The 16,988-nt window shown below is 43.3% G+C and overlaps 1 protein-coding gene across 1 annotated transcript in view; it reads left to right on the forward strand.

Moving 5' to 3' along the window:
• Window positions 1-16,988, forward strand: part of Scfd2 (sec1 family domain containing 2) — a 372,739-nt gene that overhangs the window by 338,468 nt on the left and 17,283 nt on the right. The window contains exon 7 of the mRNA XM_047567173.1: window positions 7,373-7,507. Within this exon, the coding sequence (XP_047423129.1) occupies window positions 7,373-7,507 (135 nt within the window). The remainder of the gene's footprint in view (window positions 1-7,372; window positions 7,508-16,988) is intronic.

A 16,988-nucleotide genomic window follows, 5' to 3' on the forward strand; every position in this document is an offset into this window, starting at 1 on the left:
ACTAGAGTTAGACTATTATGTATAATGTCTGTCGCTGGACCTTATCCCAGGCAATGAAAGTCTTCTAGATGTAACCACACCTTACTTATCTCCACTACAAGATTAATCCAGGACATTGGCATGAGTATTTTATTTTTCATCTTTTGCTTAAATATGGCATCTTCTGTTTACTTTTTAGTTTTTATTTTTATGATTTTTTTATTTTTAGTTTTTATATATATTTTTTTGTGATCCTGGTGATAAGTCCCAGGTCCTTGTGCATGCCAGGTAGGCACTCTACGCCTGAACCACTGAGCTGTGTCCCCAGTCCTAAATATGGCCTTTTTACTAGTCCAGTTAGTTCTTGAGGATATACTACTTATTTAAAGAATGGGAAGAAAAGAGCTTCTGATATAAGGTCAGTGCTGTGCAGCTTTGACTGTGTCACCTGTACCATTCGCAGAGCATCTCTCTAGGCTCCACCAGACCTTCAGCCTCGTGAGACCAGCAGGCAGGGCCACGTGATGACCTCCATGGGCCCTGGCCACTTTTGTCTTTGTGGGCTCCTTCCACTATAAAAACAAGAAATGTTAAAACATACAGTATAATTATACTGATATAAAGGAAAATATATTAATATTTCATATCAAAACATTATTTTGACCTAAAAGTTCTTTTTTTCCCTTTTGATATAAAAAAAATAAAGACATTTTCATGAACCCTGAAAAGTAATGTGAGCCTGAGGGTCTATGGGTCCTGTGCCTTACAGATAAGTTGGCTCTGTGGTCATAACCCCACGGCACCAGTCTGCCTAGGACTAGAACAGAGCTTGCTATCGGAGGAGCACCAGGTGTCTTCTTCCCTGAAGCAGTCCTTGTGACCACCCGTGAAGTATGAAGCAGGCCATGCAGCTGACAAGGAAGGAGCAATGTGGTCTGGTCCTGAGGTGACCGTTCAGGAGTGAGGGGACTAGGTTCAGGAGGGTGGGTGAGGAGTCCCCTGGCTTTAAGACCTCATGTTGTACAGAAGCTCACTTCTCAGCAGCGAGTCCATGGGCATAGCCTCCAGTGCTCCTCCAAGGGACACACCCCAGTATTATTCAAGTCCTCGTACTCGGGAGCCCAGAACTCTAGCTTTCTATCAAATATTTGTAGTTCTCCCAGTCTAACGCAGTTCACTAAGCCAGGGTCATTTTTGTCATAAGCACTCTCGCCTGGCTACATAGTTTGACATTCTTTCTTTATCAGGTTTCCAAGGAAACAGCTAGAAAGTTAACCAAAGGTCAAATTCCTAGGCAGAAGGGAAAAAAGGTTTAATGATCCTTTGCTCACACATGCACCATGCCAATTGTTAAGGAAATAATTATATTAATATTGCATTCAAAATTTACAGTGTATCTGTGGCAGAGACAATACTGTGTTCCCCAAACTCCATTTCCTTGTCCTGGGCTCACAGTGAGAGTACGTTTTCCAGATTCCCTAGTAGGTAAATGTGGAGGTGTGACTAATTCTGGCCAATGAACTATGGATAGAAGTGACACATTTTCAGGCTGGGCCTATAGAATCTCTCTCTAAATCCTCCTCCGCTCTCTCTGTCCCTCTCTCTCTCTCCCTCTCTGTCATCATCTGCTGATGAGATGTGAAGTCTCCAGTGTGGGATTCCAGTGCCTCAGCGAGTGCTGGAGTCACTCGGTGGCAGTGGTGGGGTCTCCGAAGGGTTGTGTAGAGCAAAGACCACCCCAACCCACTCAAACAGGATGTGAAGGAAGCAAGGAATGAATGACCAAAGAGAAAAGGAAAGAACAAATTGTCTGAATTTTTAATTCCTCTCCTTCCTCCCAAAAAGGTGAACTGCTAGGGAGTGTTTGATTAGGAAAATTTAAATGACTGTGGTTGACCCTCTTAATGTTGAAGCCAACTACGTGACTGATCTGCCCTCTGGCCCTTTCTAACCTGTGAGAAAAACTTTCAGTAGGTTCTAGAGAAGTGACAACCCTCTCCCCTTCAACTTCCGCATGGCCCTTTGCTGAGAGGTGGGTAGCTCCTGGCTAAGTAGACAACTTCGTGACAGCCAGGTTCTCTTCTGAAAAGCCGCTGCCGAGGCAGTTCATTCCAATCAGATTTCAAACGTGATTTGGGGATCAGAACAATTCAAACTAAGTGGCTGAAATTAAGGAGTCAAAGGTTCACATATTAAAACCCTAACTGGAAAAAGTTCAGATGTATTTCCTAATAAGGCATAAGACAGGCAGTGCTTTGTACCGAGAAAGCCGTTCCCAAATTGTGCTGTTTAAACACAGTATTGCTTAGTCATTTTGTACGTAGTTGTTTTAATAGAAACTTTAGTGGGTTTTTTTTTTCTAAGCATTAGATGACAAAAGCTATCAATTTCTCTTTAAATGAGTAATACTTCTATTATTTACTATGCTTTGGGTCACAAGTAAAAATAGAAAAAAAGAAAAAGGTTCCAAATGGATTAAACAAGAAACGTAATTTACTGGAACATAAGACGTGAAAGCCCAGAAGAAGCTCAACTTCTACTGGTCAGCAGCCCTGGCCAGGGTGATGCCGTCAGGCAAAACAGCCTCAGGGAGAAGCCACCCTGCTTGCTCTTCTTGCCTTCCGGGCTCCCTCTAGTGCCCCCTATAGACAGAGACTAACATACCCCATTGGCTATGCACAAATGTGGTTTGCAGTCAACAACCAGCTTCACGGAACTGAGTCTAAAAGGGAACATTAAAAGTGGAGAGACAAGAGCTCAACAACTATCACATCTCTGTAGAAAAATTATATCTTAAAATTGTTGTCATATAAAATGATAATCAATTGGGTGCAGTGGTATACACCTATAATCCCAGCAACTTGGGAGGCTGAGGCCAGAGGATTACAAGTTGAGGCCAGCCTCAGCAACTTAGCAAGACCCTGTCTCAAAATAAAAAACAGTAGAGTGCCCCTGGGTTCAATTCCCAGTACAAACTAACTAAATAAATAAATAACCAGAGAGAATGCAGCTAAAAATGTAAGAAGTGAGTATTATAGGGCACATCACGCAGTTAATAAAAACATTTCTTTTTCTGGATTATGTGATATGTTTTTTTATCTATTTCTTTTTTTGTGTTTGTTTTAGTCATCTTTTTCTCTGCTGTGTCTAAAAGGCCTGACCAGCACAATTGTAGAGGAGGAAAAGTTTATTTGAGGGCTCATAGTTTCAGAGGTCTTAGTCCATAGAAGGCCAGCTCCATTCCTCGGGACTCAAGGTGAGGCAGAACATCATGGCGGGAGAGTGTGATGGAGGGAAGAAGCTCACATCATGATCAGAGAGCAGAGAGAGACTCCACTCTCTGGATTAAAATATAGACCCCATAGCTATGCCCCCCAGTGAACCACTTCCCCCAGCCACACCCCACCTGCCTCCAGTTACCACTCAGTTAACTCCATCAGGGATTAATTCACTGATTAGGTTAATGATATGTTCCAATCATTTCTCCTCCAAACCTTCTTGCATTGTCTCACACGTGAGCTTTTGGGGGAGACCACATCTAAACCATAATGGTATTTTAAATTGTTACTTATTTTCTCATTCTAAATAATTGTTCACCTATTATTTTTTTAAAAAATAATATAAAAAAGACTTCCAGCATTCTCCACTAAACCTCAAGAACTAAGGTGTTAAAGGAACAGCATTCCAAATCTCTGCTCGCCCCACCCTATGGGGAGAACCCAGCTCTGTGGGTGTGTGACGTGCTCAGGGTACTTCATTCCCCAAAGTCCAGCCCAAAGCGGAGCGAGGGGGGCTTCTTGCCTGCTACTCCAGTCTACCTTGGGGCCTCTGGAGCCCTGAGGACAATCCTGTCATCCTGGACATACTGTGCCTGACACAGAGGAGAGCAGAGTGTAGTGTCTTAGCTTGGTTTACAGAGCCACCTTTGTCCACCATCTGAGCTGATGTCAGAATCGCTTTCTTCCTTGCAAAAGGTGCATCCTATGAAAAACAGCAAACATTTGTGTGTGTGTGTGTGCTCATTGGGAAGTATATTTTCTTCTTTCTAAAATATGACAGTCTGTGTATTTCTTTAAGTGACTTTTTATAGCCAATTTTTATATAGGCTAATAAAACAAATAACTATAAGCTCCTAGAAGTAAAGAATGGCCTTTTATGTCTCTATTTCCCTTCATGCTTTGTATCAGAAATTTATTCAGTTCAATGGCAGGAATCTGAAAAACAGTAGCTCAAACACCCAGTTTTGTTTGCTCTGTAAAGTAGGTCCTTATTTAGCCTGTCTGTGTTACGGTTATGGAAGCTCTAGAAATCATCACTGCCCAAGGTTTCTCCAGCTCTCTGCTCCATCTCTAAGGAAAAGTCCTGTTTTCCAAGATGGCTGCTGGAGCTCCAGGCATCGCTTCCACATTCCAGGAAGCAGAACAGGGAAAGAAGAGAAAAGCATGTTTCCATTTTTAAAAGAAGACTTCTGAAAGTCCCACATGATTCTTCTACTTATATCTCATTGCTTAGAACTTGGGGACACAGCCACACTCCACTGCAAAGAAGGCTGGAGAAGATAGTCTAATAATGAGGCTGAGTGAAAATTGGAATCTATTGCTAAGAAAGAAGAATTTAATATTTGATTCCTTCTCCTTGGGAAGAAGCTTTAAAGAGATTAAAATTTAAGTTAAAGGGAATAATATCCCAAAGGACTAAGATGATAAAAATGCTCCCAAGACAATTTACTCCAGAAAGAGTATTTGCAGAACTCAGAGGCCACTCCAAGGGCTTTAACCTTTAGAACGATGTTTGTTGGATTATTTTATAAATCAAGAAGTAGAGGCCTGGGGTTGCATCTCAGCAGTAGAGAGCTCTCCTAGGATGCGTGAGGCCCTGGGTTGGATCCTCAGCACCACCTAAAAACAAAATAAAGATATTGTGTCCACCTACAACTAAAAAATATATTTAAAAAACTCAACTTGAGGAAAAGAAATAATATTAAAATTTAAAAAAAGTAAAAGTAGACCTTTAAATTAGGAAAAATAAGAAATAAATACCTCGTACTTCCTAAGCCCAGAAATAAAATAGCCCTAATTAATATTTCAGTGTGCTTTACCCTAATCTCCTTCCCATGCATAAATAATTTATTAATTTATAAAGAATAGGAGGTGATTGTTTTTTATTATTTATAGTGGTGTTTTAAACTATACTTAAAAAAAAATACAATGAAAAGTCCTCCCTTCTTCCTGTGTCTGGTACCCATGACATGGCTGGTTGTAGTTTGCACAAATTACACCAGTTTATTTTTGCATATTTAGCAAATAGAAACTGTTGCGTTCTTCCTGTCACTGTGCACAAATGCAAGCCCACCATACAGTGTGGCTCATCGTGCCCTTTTCTGTCACACAGATTCTGCACCCATTTCGGCCACCTCAACACAGAGGTCCCCCCGTCATGTGCACCCATTTCCTCCTGTAGATGTACCTCACTCTTTCAGCAGCTCCCTGGTGATGAGCACCCTGGTGGTTTCTTGTCTTTTGCTATTTCAAACGATAAACAGCCTGTTTTGGATCTCACTTGCATACATGAACATGTCCAACAAATGAACTTCTGCAAGTGGGATCGCTAGATCAGATGCATCTGTGGTTTCGATGGGTATTGACAAATTGTTCTTCATGTTGAATGCAACAATTTACCCTCCAACCAGCAAGGTCGGAGAGTGCTTGTGACCTGAGGGTCTGATCCAAAGTGTGTGTTTTCTAACTTTTGAATATTTGCCTAAGTTTAAAAAAAAAAAAAAAAACTATTTTGGTATAGCTTTAATTAAAATTTCTCTTGTTATTAACAAGGTTGATCCATAGCTTTATGTAGATTCCTATCTTATCAATGTTCTTTTTCAGCACTTTCCCTTCGTGATCATTTATTTCATCTTGGACTCTTTAGGCACACAATGGTCTGCTTGACTAATAAACATCCAAAAGGTAGAAGGTGGTATCCTCAACTGAGCAGACACTGCTTTTCCCTGCATCTTATTCATGAGGAATAAACCAACTATATTCCAGATAAATGGATATTTTTAATGTTAATGATCTGTATATTATTTTATTTCTAAGATATTTCCAGAGAATTGAAATAAAGGAAAAATAAATTTAAAATGTGTTTTAAAAAAACAAGATGAAGACAGGGATGAGGTTGATACATGAAATACCCATGACCACAGCTACAGGCAGGCCACATATTTGGCCAGTGCAAAGAGAAAAACAGATTTCAAGTCAGACTGCACCCGACAGTGCCCCGTTAGAAGGTGGCTTTCCGTGGATCAGAGAGGGCATGGAGGGGAGACGTTTCTTCTGCCTTTGCCCCACATCTGCATTTGCCAAATGCTGTGCCAGATGTGAGCTGAGCAACAAAGGCATCAACAACACCAGGAGGAAGGCGGCCCAGCTAATGGAAACGGAAGACACAGGAGAACTTCCAGCGAGAACTTAAGAAAGAGAGGGGGAAAATCTTAGGAATGAGCTGCTCAGCAAGCACAGCAATGAGACAGCTGCCTCCAAATGCAACCTAAATAGGACGGGTTATTCAGGTCAGAGAAGAGGAAAGCATCGTTTATCAAACTCTAGGAGTTATAAACTAACGTTACCCTTATTCTACTGGAATTCCTGTAGTGCTCTGTGGCCTGCTTTCTGCCCTGACCTCGGTCAGATTCATTTTGTCATCTTGAACTTCATTTTCTGGCCAAAGCTTGGAATTGAAAAGGCATTGCTGTAAACTTGGATGTTGACAACACATCGTCAATAAACATTCGAGTTCCTAGCAGAGGGGAACATAATTCTAAAAATATGTAGGAAAAAACTGGAAACCATCTTCATATTTATATCAAATGCCAGGACTTTGCTTTCCAGCATTCTTCACACATAAAATTGTCACTTTGAATCTAGATGGAAGCCAGGCTGAGACAGGAGAATCACAAGTTCAAGGCCAGCCTCAGCAACTTAGCAAGGCCCTAAGCAACTTAGCCAGACCCTGTCTCAAAATAAAAATAAAAAGGGCTGGGGATGTGGCTCAGTGGTTAAGCACCTCTGGTACACCGCCTCCGCGCCCCCCTAAAAAAAAGATTGAACAATTAGTCAAATTGTGATTGTAACTCTGGTAGAGAGATTTGCTTGTAGAAGCGGATATAAGAGGCAGAACATAGTGCTAGGGAATTGGGGGTGAGAATATCAAAAAACTCCATGTTATTTAATTGTCTTCACATACACACACACACACACACACACACACACACACAGCCCCATTGCTGAGTATCAAAATAAATTTGCTTTGCTTCTCTCCATGCAGATAAAGGTGTCCTTTCTCCAGACAAACCAAACAAGTGCTTTCGCTTACAGCACAATATTTTTCTTTCCAGGCAACCTATAAGCCATTGTTGAAGCAGGTCGTGGAAGAAATCTTTAATCCTGAGAAGCCAGATCCTGTGGATATTGAGCACATGTCTTCAGGCCTCACTGATCTCCTTAAAACTGGATTTAGCATGTTCATGAAGGTAAGCAACCATGAAGAGGTAATCCTGAGAGGAAGAACATTCCCTTTGCTGGGCGCGAAACTGTGGCACCCAATAGTCCTGGCCAGTGCCACGCAGATTACGGTCTATATTTTAGCTCTTCTAAAATCAGGGCAGTCTTTGTTTACCTTTTGGGTATGAGCAGCCCAACCTCGCAGCCTCATACAGCTTGTCCTGACCTGAGCCCTGTCATTTCTTACCGCCTGGTGCAGCCTAAGTGGTGCACACCAGCCACTCCCCGCAGCGGGGGAACAGCACTGGAACCTTCTCTCCTTGTGGCCCATGTTTTCACTTAACCACAAATCCTTATGCTGTTCACCAGGCTGAGTGACAATCCTTTGCTCTTAATTCTAGAACTCACTTTATAGGATAACGAGCAACTCTGCACAGTCCTGTGACTACCATCACCCCAAAACTCATTTGCGAATGACTTGTGTTTAGGTCTAGCAGATCCTAGGTGACAAGTGCTAGAACTCCTGGCTCATATCTGGGGTGGGTCAGAATGATTGAACAGCCCTTGAAGCCGGGATGAAAGGAGGAAAAGTACACAAATGGCTTCTATTTTTATACCACTATAAAGTTTCTAAATTTAAAAGAATCTAAACAAGATTACAGACTGACCTCCCAGGCTATGCCAGGATTTCAGTGGTAATAACTTTTGGAAATAACAGAATGTTTTGCCAGTTTCAAAAAGTCTTTGAAATCATGAATTAATCTCCACAGAAGATCTGGCCTTTCAGAGTTCAATAAATGCGTAGTCCAGAAAAACAGTCCATTCCAAAAGCCCAAGGACAGACGCCAGACAATCAGACTGAACCAAGCAGTAACGGCTGGAGCAGACACACAGGGCTCAGCGCTGCTGGTCCCAATTACCAGCAACTTCCGTTGCAATGTCTGGCTGGTGCACTTTCCAACTCCTACAGGTCCTCCTCCTCCTCTTTCTTTTTTCTTTTTTTTCCTTTTCCTTATGAAGCAATGCAGATCAGCTTCTTAAAAGTATCTGTGGGCTTCTGTACTGAGTGTCAGTAAGTCCAGAGTCGCTGAGCAGCTTCCTATCCTAAGTAGCCCTTTGTGGAGTCTAATTTGTTCAGAAACTTCCAGGCTAAACATGGTTTCCCACCTTCTCCTCTTCACCACTCTCTTCCTCACCTTCACCTCTGAAGAGAGACTAAATAACAAGTGTGGAGTTTCAGGTCCTGGTCAGTAAGGCCTGAGGATGGTCCAGTGTCCTCTGTGTCCTTTCCCCGATAGGCTCCGCCTCTTGTGGTGCAGTTGGGCCCTGAAGGAAGGGGTCTGACTGAGGATTCAGCTGGCGGTTTGACCACCTGCACTCTAAGAGGCGAGTTTCGGGTGAGAGGAGACCCTGACTCTACTCGTCCAGTGATGTCCCTCTGTTAGCAAAAAAGGATTCCACGATCACATATGTTTGGGAAAAACTGGATCACATGGGTTTACCTGCTAATGGGCTCTGTACCTTTCAGAGGTGACCGTGGACAGAAGCAGGCTCCACAATTGTGCTGTGGGAGGAACTTCCCCATGCATTTTCCAACACTGTTCATGAAATGGAGCATCCAGGAGATGTCGCATTGTAAAGTTCCCCTTTAAACTCTAGTTTTCTATGTCTCCCTGTGATCAGAAGCTCCACTGTGCTAAATGCACTTTGCCGAGGAGGGAGTTTAGAACCGTCCTGGGCCAGCCCTGGGAAATGGCACTTTCTGAGCCCCTCTTTCCTAAGTTCTCCAGTCAAAACCCCATTGCCAGGGTTCATGCAGAAACACCCTGGCAGCTGGAGGCTGACATCAGAGGAAGGTTTCCACAAAGTGGATTAGGAAGAAGGACTCAGAGCTGGGCACAGTGGCACCTGCCATCCCGGCTACTCAGGAAGCTGAGACAGGAGGACCACATGTTTGAGACCAACCTCAGAAACTTAGTGAGACCTGGTCTCAAAATAAAATAAAAAGGACCTGGGATGTAGCTCAGTGGTAGAGTGCTTGCCTAGTGTGTGTGAGGTCCTGGGTTCTATCCCCAGTACCACACACGTTAAAAGATAAAAGAGCAGGAGGAGAAGGAGGAGGAGGAGGAGGAAGATCACCCTGTTTTCCCAGCAGCGTCAGTATCCAGTGCTCAGTCCTCAGCTCTGGGAAGGCATCTGTCCACCTGGGCTGGGGAGAATCTCCCTGGGCTAGTCAGAAAGCCCTTGCCACCCCTGTACCCCAAGGAGGAATCATTTTGTTTTATTTCTAATTAGGCCTCTAAGGCAGGATTTTCCTGTCATTTCATACAGCTCAGTAAAGAAAGCTATTATGGCCTGTATGTTCAGGATGTGGATATAATTACGATAAACTTGCAGCCAGTAGGGGTTTTGAGGAACCCCTAATTTCTCAAGGAGACACTTCTTTGTAATGGAGGTGAAGCCACCCACTACAGTGGATGGGAGTGGAGACTCCATTCCACTTTAAGGCCCTTGGAAAGAGGGGGATGTACGATGCAGTCTCACATGGCCGTGGTGGTTTGCCAGTCTCCTTTGTCCTGTTTTCCATTTCTTATTACCACCAAGCTATAAAGGTAACCTGTGATCAGTGTGTTCCTTCCTTTCTCGTATTAATCCTCATGACAACCCGTAGGGGTGGGTCCTCTCACTATCCCTGGCTCACCAGTGAGGACACTGAGACCCAGAAGGCCAAGCAATACAAGTGAGCTGCAGCCACTGGGTTGTGTCTCACTTCCCTCTGCCTCAGGTGCTTTCCAAAGGGCACAAAGGAAGTGGCGACACCAGGATTTGTCCCTAAGTCACTCTTATTCCAAAGCCCAGGCTCCTAGCCACATTTCTTGGCTCTAGGATACTGCCAGGCATTTTTTTGGAAGTTAAATATCCATATGTTATTAATCCTGGTTTTCTTCAGGATTACTCACAAGCTCGAATGCTTTCCCTTTCCAGTGCCCAGGCAGCTGATGAATAAAGTCTATGCTGAGTCGGTCTCTCCAACAGCCAGTGTCTCCGGGCACCCTGTCTCCTCTGGGACGTGGCCCTGGCTCATGGGTGGTGCAACCCAGGAGGATGAATGCGTGCATTGCAGTTGAGTCGCCTGTGCACGTGGCATCTTCTTTCTGGATCAATAGCCAGCAGATATCACTCATGTCTTTCTTGTCACTTGCCGCCCTGTTCTGTCCCTCTGGAATCTTCTCCCACCTTCTCACTCAAGATTCCCCAGTGCTGAGCCAGGAGGAAAAGAGGCAGAGCTGGTGAAACAAAATCATCCATGTGGAACCCTTCGCGTGCCCAGGGTACTATTGTACAAGTGGGAGAATTCTAGAAATGCAGCTTCAGCGGGAAGGGATCCAAGCTGCTGGCCTGTTCCTGCCCTGTGTCTGTACTTAGAGGTGCTCATGAGTGATGTCAGTGTGGGGTGACCCAGAGGCAGTATCTGTGGACTGTGCAGAAGACAAGGAAGACTGAGAAACCAGCGAGAGATGTGCTGGGAAACAGGGCCTCGGTGAGTCCCACGGGAGGCACGTGGCTGCCCTCACGGCCAGGAAGAGAAGGAACACGTGTCTTCTTCAGGGCTCTGTGCCTCTGAACACACTCCTGTGGCTACACTCACACCTTGCGTTGTAATCACACGTTAACTTTCTTTCTCCAGATTAATGTTTTTCTTCAGATTAGTGTTCAGCACAACTTGGTCCATTGCACATTAACAGAACAAGACACAGATTCAATGGGTTGTAATCAGCATTTTATTTTAATGAAAGGAGTAGAATAGACTAGATCAGAGTTTGTTGCATTTAATGAGGTAAAACAGCACAACCTGGTAGCTGATGTATGCCACATTCATGACGTAAGTGTGTTTCTAAGTCACACTGAGAATGCAGCAGCTCCGGCTGGGAGCATGGAAGGCTGATCCAGGCACACTGCGTTCTGCCTTCTCAGCACTTGGCACTCGCGTAGGCCTGTGTTATAGTCAGCTTTTTCACCACCATGACCAAAAACCCAGCTAAAACTATTTTAAAGGAGGGAAAGTTTACTTCTTGCTCATACTCTCAGAGGTCTCAGTCCAGAGATGGCCAACTCCACCGCTTTGAACCTAAGTTGAGGCAGAACAGCATGGCGGAAGAATAGGGCAGTTACCGCCCAGTTTATCCCTATCAGGGGGTTAATGCACTGATTAGGTGACACCTCTCAGAATCTAATCATTCTGCCTCTAAATGTTCTTTTATTGTCACACCCGTGAGCTTTTGGAGGACACCTCATATCTAAACCATAACTGGTGCTCACTAAAGGTGGGAGAGAGGTGAGAGCAGTCCTGTTATAATTTTCTCTCAGAAAGCGGCACATTTTTAACTCACTGATTCCTCTTTCCAACTCCATTAGTTCATTGAGGAATTCCAAGACTCCTATGAATCCCCAAAACCATGGATGGTACCAAACCCTTCATGGACTGTTTTTTCCTCTACGTACATAATGCATCCTAACTAAACACATATCATGCACTATAGCCATAACTTCTTCAGTTTATAGTGTGACAATAAAACTAGCACTGATTTCTTTTTTCTTCTTCACAATTCCATGGGTAGATTGGCTCTTACCATTCATCTTAGCAAAGTCAGCATGCAATTGTTTGTTTTCATTTCTTATTAAATCAAGAACTTCCACTTTTTCCATTGAGAGAAGTACTTCTAGGCTTCTTTTTGGCATATTGGAATTGCCAGGATAACTATTCTTGTGATTTGGGGTCATAATTAAATAAAATAAAGGTTTTGAACACAAGCAGTATGATATTGCCACAGTTGGTCTGATAAGCAATATGGCTGCTAAGTGACTAATGGTGGGTAGTATCTACAGTGTAGGTATGCTGGACAAAGGAACAATTCATATCTGGGTAGGGCAGAGAAGGACAGGATAAAATTTCATCACACTGCTCAAAACAGCGTGCAGTTTTATATTTCCAAATTGTTTCTGGAATTTTCCAGTTTATATTTTTAGTCTGCAATTGACCTTAGGTAATTGAAAAAAGGAAAGCAAAAGGTCAGTTAAGTGGGGAGTACTATATAGCTCTGAAGTCCAAAGCTACATTTCAATAATTTCACAAGCTATGTATAGAAGGTAGCAGCCTTATCCATCAACTCCAGTGACCCTCAGTGGAAACCCTGTCCTCCTTCCCAGTGGCCACTAGGCAAGGTAAAGATGGTCACTGGGTCCTTGTTACATAACCCCAAGCAGAGCTCATCACACTCCCACCATGTATACAGCAGAGACAGAGGCCACCACCTCCACCCCTATCAAAAACAGATAACAGTCTCATCCCCTTTCTACAACAACAGCATAGAAAGCTATTTCTCCCAACTTCTTTGCCTCCTTGGAAAACAGAACAGAAACAATGGGGCTTACTTGCTAGGGAAATTAGGTGAATCAAGAGGAAAAAGTTCTTAAGAGTGGTCAGATGGACAATAAGTGATACCAAGGGAGATCTGAGAAATTTCTTTTCTGTTTAGCCTCTTTTTTTTAGTTTACAATAGAGTCATGTGACACATCTGAAGTCTGATCATGCCTTAGAACTTGGGCCCCCCAGCTCTGTGGCATTGGGCACATCAGTTAGTCTCTTTGAGCTTGAGGTTCCCTGTTTATAAGATGGGGATAGTAATAGCACCAACTTTATAGGGCCATTATTAGAATCAAATGAGTGACTACATACACAGAAGTCAGAACAGTACACAGCCTATAGTAAGTGCTAGGTAAGTGTTTGCTGATGTCTCACAAATTTGTGATCCCTGTCAGGCTGTAACTCTTGAAAAAGCAGCCACCTAGAGCATCTTTGTATCTCTGAAAACAGCTGATACTCAGGCATTTTGTACACACAGCCAAACTGTTGAGTGCGTGGTGATTCAGTAGAAGAGAAGAGCTGGGCACAGTAGTGCTTGCCTGTAATCCCAGTGACTCTGGAGACTGAGGCAGAAGGATCACAAGTATGGGCAACTTAGCAAAACACTGTCTCGAAACAAAAAATTGTAAAGAGGACCAAGGATGTAGCTCAATGGCAAAGCACCCCTGGGTTCAATGCCTACTATGAAATAAATTAGAATAGAAGAACAGAAAAGAATAGGATAGGATAGGATAGGATAGGATAGGATAGGATAGGATAGAATAGGATAGGATAGATCAGAGCAGAATAGGACACCTCATTCCCAAAGAAGGTCTCAAGCATTGCAAATTTTACTAGCAATTTGCTGTTGCCAAAAAGCCATGTAAAAGTTGAGTGCCCTTCTTTTATTGTGTCTGCTGGAAGTAACCTCCTCAGTCTTGGGGGACACTATTTCTCCCATGAAATACTGTACAGTACTATGCAAGATGAGTTGAGACCTAGAGGCCACAGGAGAAGAACCTAGCCACACAGAACACAGAGGAAAAGCCAAGATGACTTAGGACCCTGGCTGCCCGGAACGCTTCAGCAGTGTAGTCCCCATGTGCTGGGAGAGGACAAGAGCTGTCTGCCAGCTCTGCTGCTGCTGTTGGCAGCCTCAGCTCCTTGGGCGGATGAAGGTCTCCATTCCAGACACTTAGAAGTGGCTCCCAGAACCAGTTTATTTGTGTACATTTCCATAGGCATTTTATGAAAAAATGCCTGTGTCTAAGATCAAACAAATCCACTGCATCAAAAAATTCACTGCATCTGCATCAAACAAATCCACCATGAGCAGGGAAGCCAAGGCAGCTGGAGTCCACCCTACTGAAGTCAGAACTTCATTTATGTCATATTACAACTCGTGGAACCTCTCTTTGCACTGCCTTCTTGTGTAAATCAGAGCGTCAAGAGAAAGCTGTCATCCCACTTGTTCTGATTATCTCCTGTCTCTTAAGAAGTCATCCCAAAACATTGACTAATAATATGAACCATTCATTATGTTCACGAGTCTGCACTCTGGGCAGAGCTCAGGATGCACTTTCCTGGGACAATGACTCATTTGCATGGTCACTAAGTTGGTGCTGAGTGGCTGTTGGTAGCTCGACCATGCATGTGTGCTGGGGGCCTTGGTCCCTCTACCTACAGGCCTCTTTGATGGACTTTTTCACACATGGCAGCTGTGTTCCAGAGGCAAGCATCCAAAGAGGGACAGCCAAGTGGGAGGTGTACTGTTTTATGACGCAGCATTCAAAGTCATGCTGCATCACTTCCAGTAGCAAGATAGTCACAAATGCCCACCCAAGTTCAAGAAGAGATGAAAAAGGACCAAGAGCATGAGGAACAGAAACATGGTCATGATCACTTTTGAGAAACACATTCTGCACGCCATTAAATCCATACCTGCTTGACCCTCCAACTGGGAGTTTTTTCTCCAATCTAGAAGACATTAATATCATTCATACTTCTAACCTGACCTCAAAATCAGTGAGCCCAGAAAGGTTTTGATGATGAAGGCCAACTTGCTGTTTGTCCAGGATGTTTTTTAATATAATCTAAGAGAAGAAAAAAAAAAAAGTACAAAATCAACTGCTAAAAAATGGAGCTGCCGAACTTTCCTCAAAATGTGCTCCATGGAGTCCTATAGGTAAACCAGACCAGCTGGGCAGGGCAGAAAAGCAAGGATGCCCACTAGGTCGCTCTTCCTACAGCTCTGAGAAAGTGTTTGGGTCTGCCTGATGCACTTCTCAGCCAGGGGATAGATGGTGGCTCACCCCATATGGCTGCCAACTTCAGAGGGCAGCCAGGGAAGCCCACAGGGTTCCTATGGGGCAGGAAGAACTCTGAAGGGCCTTAAGCAGCCCAGCTCTCTCTATATATAGTTCTGCACAGAGCACCTTGAGTGCTTTAGAGGGAAGCTTGATAGCAATCTAATAAATAAATCAAAACATTCCTTATACTCACATTAATTTAATTTAAAACTGGCATGTCTAATAGGCAGCACTTTTAAAGTGCATTTCTGGAATTTGTGGGTTGGAGTTCAGTCTCCTGAAAACAATATATTTTATATCTACTCCATGTGTCTGGACCTCAGCTTGTTTTGACTAGAGGACATGATTTGTCAAGATGTGTTCTCTGCTGGAATCAGCATGAGGAGGGTGGGTTTTATCTAATGCAACTGCATGAGGCCCTTCCACCTCCTTTCCTGTGTACTCTTTAAGTGGGTACCTGGGTTGTGGCTCAGTGGTAAAGCACTTGCCTAGCAAGTGTGAGGCACTGGGTTCCATCCTCAGCACCACATAAAAGTAAATAAATAGAGATATTGTGTCCATCTAGAACTAAAAGTTGTAGTTTCTGTTGCTATTGTTTCATTTCTTATGTGGTCATGTTTAACTGGAAAAAATAAGAGATTCATGAAAAAGCTCATGGAAGCCACCAATGCTTACCTCTGGGTCTTGTATTTGAGTTGATACAATAGTCCCATTGCCCCAGGTGGTAACAGAAAAAGACCCACAAGGGGAAATGAATGACTGCTCAGGCAGGCCCTGAAAAACTGGTGGTGGTGAGAACATTACATTTGAAACTTTTTCATTTGCAATTAATATGCCAACAAATTGTGGCAACTTAATCCAAGAAAGGGCAATTTACTATGAGGATGAAGGGCTGTCCTAAGCACAGCAATTCAGTGGACCTCAGGAAGGACTGGGACCAAGAACTGAAAAACCATGAAGACAGTAGGTAGTCTGAGACTCGCGTGCCCTGTAAGAGAAGCTGGATAGTGACCAGCATATTTTAGATGCTCAATAGTACTAGCTGGGGTTGGGGGTTATGGCTCAGTGGTAGAGAACTTGCCTAGCAAGTGTGAGGCACTGGGTTCCGTCCTCAGTACCACATAAAAATAAATAAATAAAATATTGTATCCATCTACAACTAAAAATTTTTTTTAAAAATAGTAGTAGCTGAATGAATGGCTGAGCAGCCATCCCATGGCTTTGTTTTTCTTGAGAACCTAGCTTTGAGCCTCATCTGTTTCAGGATTCTCAAGAAAAGGTCCAGCCTGGTTCTGGGCTCCATTCATGACCCATCAACCATGACTGGGGCAGCAGGATCACATTGTAACTACACTGCTCCAGCCTGCAGATGGGGGGTATTGTCTGGTGGACTGGAGAGAGACCTAGGGCAGGTGTCAGTAACGCTTTGGAATGAAGAATGAAATACTGGACTTCAGGTGAATTTTGATGTCAGATCCTTGACCTTGAGAGCTCAACATACCTTGGAAATCATCTAGTCCATCTCCTTCTTAATCACACAAGAGAAACAGTTAGAGAGAGAAACTATTGGCTTAAGTCTATCATACTTAGCAGCATTTCTGACAAGAGGAAACCATCTCAGCATTTAAGTTTATTGATTAAATGAGTACAAGTTCTGGAGTTCCTCTTTGCCACATTATTTATAACTATTATTTATATTTTATTCTTAATTATGCTACATTCTATGAGATGAGGTTAATTTATGTCTAACACTAGCTAAATGTGTTCCATAAGTTCTAGTGGGGTAGATGTTTAATA

The sequence above is a fragment of the Sciurus carolinensis genome, chromosome 10 (assembly GCF_902686445.1).
Source record: "Sciurus carolinensis chromosome 10, mSciCar1.2, whole genome shotgun sequence".
NCBI classification, from domain to species: domain Eukaryota; kingdom Metazoa; phylum Chordata; class Mammalia; order Rodentia; family Sciuridae; genus Sciurus; species Sciurus carolinensis.